Source organism: Mercenaria mercenaria, chromosome 12 (assembly GCF_021730395.1).
Source record: "Mercenaria mercenaria strain notata chromosome 12, MADL_Memer_1, whole genome shotgun sequence".
NCBI classification, from domain to species: Eukaryota; Metazoa; Mollusca; class Bivalvia; order Venerida; family Veneridae; genus Mercenaria; species Mercenaria mercenaria.
In genome coordinates, this window is record NC_069372.1 from 66,744,231 (window position 1) to 66,746,754 (window position 2,524).

Sequence of the window (2,524 nt, forward strand, 5' to 3'; positions counted from 1 at the left end):
AAGGAACCTAAAGTCTATATATTGCAACAAAGTCAATATAACAGGCACATCATCTTGTCATATATATGTAGTAGAATAATTCGGTTCTGCTTTTATTAAAGTTTATTATACAATATTGTAACCAAAGTCAAATTGCTTATGCAAGGTTCTATTCAAAATGTTCACGAACAGTTGGTATTTGTGAGTAAGAGTTCTCAAAAATCTGGCAGATCACAACTTCGAATTTGAAATAAACTCGAGAACATGTACTATATAATTTATTGCTAGTGCGTTTGCCCAAGAGTCTCCACATACTTTTTCATAGAACGCGCAGTGGCCACCTTTCGCTACAGTTACTAACAATAAATTCGGATACAACTGAAACAAATCAAATGGAATATTTTCTTTAACTGACACAGGGTCATCCAGACTATTTATACATAAAACAGGAACAGCTATATCATCAACATCTCTCATTGGATCATATCTCTTCCAGAAGGCTTCGAATGTTTCTATTCCGTACATTTTACAATAAACTTGATAATCAAATTCTTTTAACGTCCATGCTTTTCTTAAGACTGTCTTTATATCTATGACTTTGTGTAGAATTTTCCAGTTTCTTAATAACATCAGTTTTAACCTGACTAAAAGATAAAGTTCATATAGTTTTGGTATTTGCTCACACAGTATCTCAGTGTTATCATATGAGGGTGAAATATTTACTGCTGCTTTCATAAGAGAAGAAGAACCAAATTCACCGAGGTAGGAAAATAGTGTAGCTGATCCAGCACCTATTCCAATACCAACAATATGCACATATGGATATTTGCTGAATATGTATTCTATCACTTTTCTGGTGTCATTTGTGTCACCAATGCTGGTCAGATTTGCTGATAAAAGAAAACTCGAGCCTTGTCCTCGCCTGTTGAACACAACGGCTCTCATTCCTCTTGAAGCACCAAGTTTGCAGATATTTCCAACACTGAGCGCATCTCCTGTTAACCGGGGAAATATTAAAATGACAGGACTGTTTCGTTTTAATTTTACTTTTGACTGCTTGAACCAGTCTAAAGCAACGACTGATTTGTCTGCAGTTTGTAAATATTCCCGGTCAAATCGGTATTCCTCAAGTGGCGTGTATACAAGTCCAACAAACGTTTGGACATATCCATTGTTTAGCATAACTGACGGTCGAAACGGTCGGTTAAGTAGTCCTCTTTTGCGAATTAAATGTTTACTTAAAGAGGATTCCTTGCTGTACATATGCGGTATGATATCATGACATATTTTCAAATTTCTTGCTCCAATAAGAACAAAACAAATCCAAGAAAATATGCGTTTCACGAACGAATGTATACAACATTTAGTCAACATTTTATTCACAACCCACTTCAAATAGTACAACATTAATTTAATCATAAAGTTAACAGAATACTGCTCAAACAAATGAAGCCGATATCTTGTCAAAAATATCCCAACAGACAGAAAAAATGTTGACTCCTAAATATATGGAAAATAAGTCCACATGAGTGGTACTCTTTTCAAGAGGAAGTCTTAAACGAATCTGCTCTATTGTAGAGAGTTGACAGTATATCGCGGATATGAGTAAAAATAGTCCACATTAAGAAATGAAAGTCCACATTTTTGAGTGTTATACTAGTACTATTTTCAAGAGGAAGTCTTAAACGAATCTGCTATTGTAGAGAGTTGACAGTATATCGCGGATATGAGTAAAAATAATAGTCCACATTAAGAAATTTTAGTCCACATTTTTGAGTGTTATACTAGTACTCTTTTCAAGAGGAAGTCCTAAACGAATCTGCTATTGTAGAGAGTTGACAGTATATCGCGGATATGAGTAAAAATAATAGTCCACATTAAGAAATTTTAGTCCACATTTTTGAGTGTTATACTAGTACTCTTTTCAAGAGGAAGTCCTAAACGAATCTGTTATTGTAGAGAGTTGACAGTATATCGCGAATGAGTATTGATCGGAAAGGCGTTAGAAGATGCTACTGGCGCGTGTTTCAATAAAGCTAAAGCGAAGTACGTTTGTATCATATGTCTTTAATCACAAAAAAAGCAAGAATTATGATAACAATTTGACAAAAACACATGATTTATAAAAATAAATTGTCACACAGAAAATGATAAGAAAATGTTAATTTTACATGTGTTATGCAACGTGCATGCCAACAGCTTATACTTTATGCCATGGTACATTATTTATTTACAACTATAACTATATAACGGTTATAAAGGGTTTTCTTAATATACAGAATATATTCATTAAAGCAGTTTATATATTTGTAATACTAAACGAGTAATTTCACCCAGTGTCTCAATATGTATACAGTGCCTTAACGAAGTTAGCACACAGGATATCTAAATTAACTATATGTTTTATATTATTGCTAAAGACACATCGCTTCAATTTTATTTAGGATGAAGATGTTGGAAAAAGGAATATTTTCATTTAGTTATAATCTATACACTCATTAAATGTAAATGCTTTATATTTTCTAGATTATATGCCATTATTTTG

General features: G+C 32.9%; 1 protein-coding gene across 1 annotated transcript; it reads right to left on the reverse strand.

Moving 5' to 3' along the window:
- Positions 1 to 210: 210 nt before the first annotated feature.
- On the reverse strand, positions 211 to 1,161 carry LOC123533454 (protein ABHD15-like). The gene has a single exon (XM_045315095.2). The coding sequence runs from the start codon at positions 1,159 to 1,161 to the stop codon at positions 211 to 213; it is 951 nt and encodes a 316-aa protein (XP_045171030.2).
- Between the last annotated feature and the right edge of the window lie 1,363 nt (positions 1,162 to 2,524).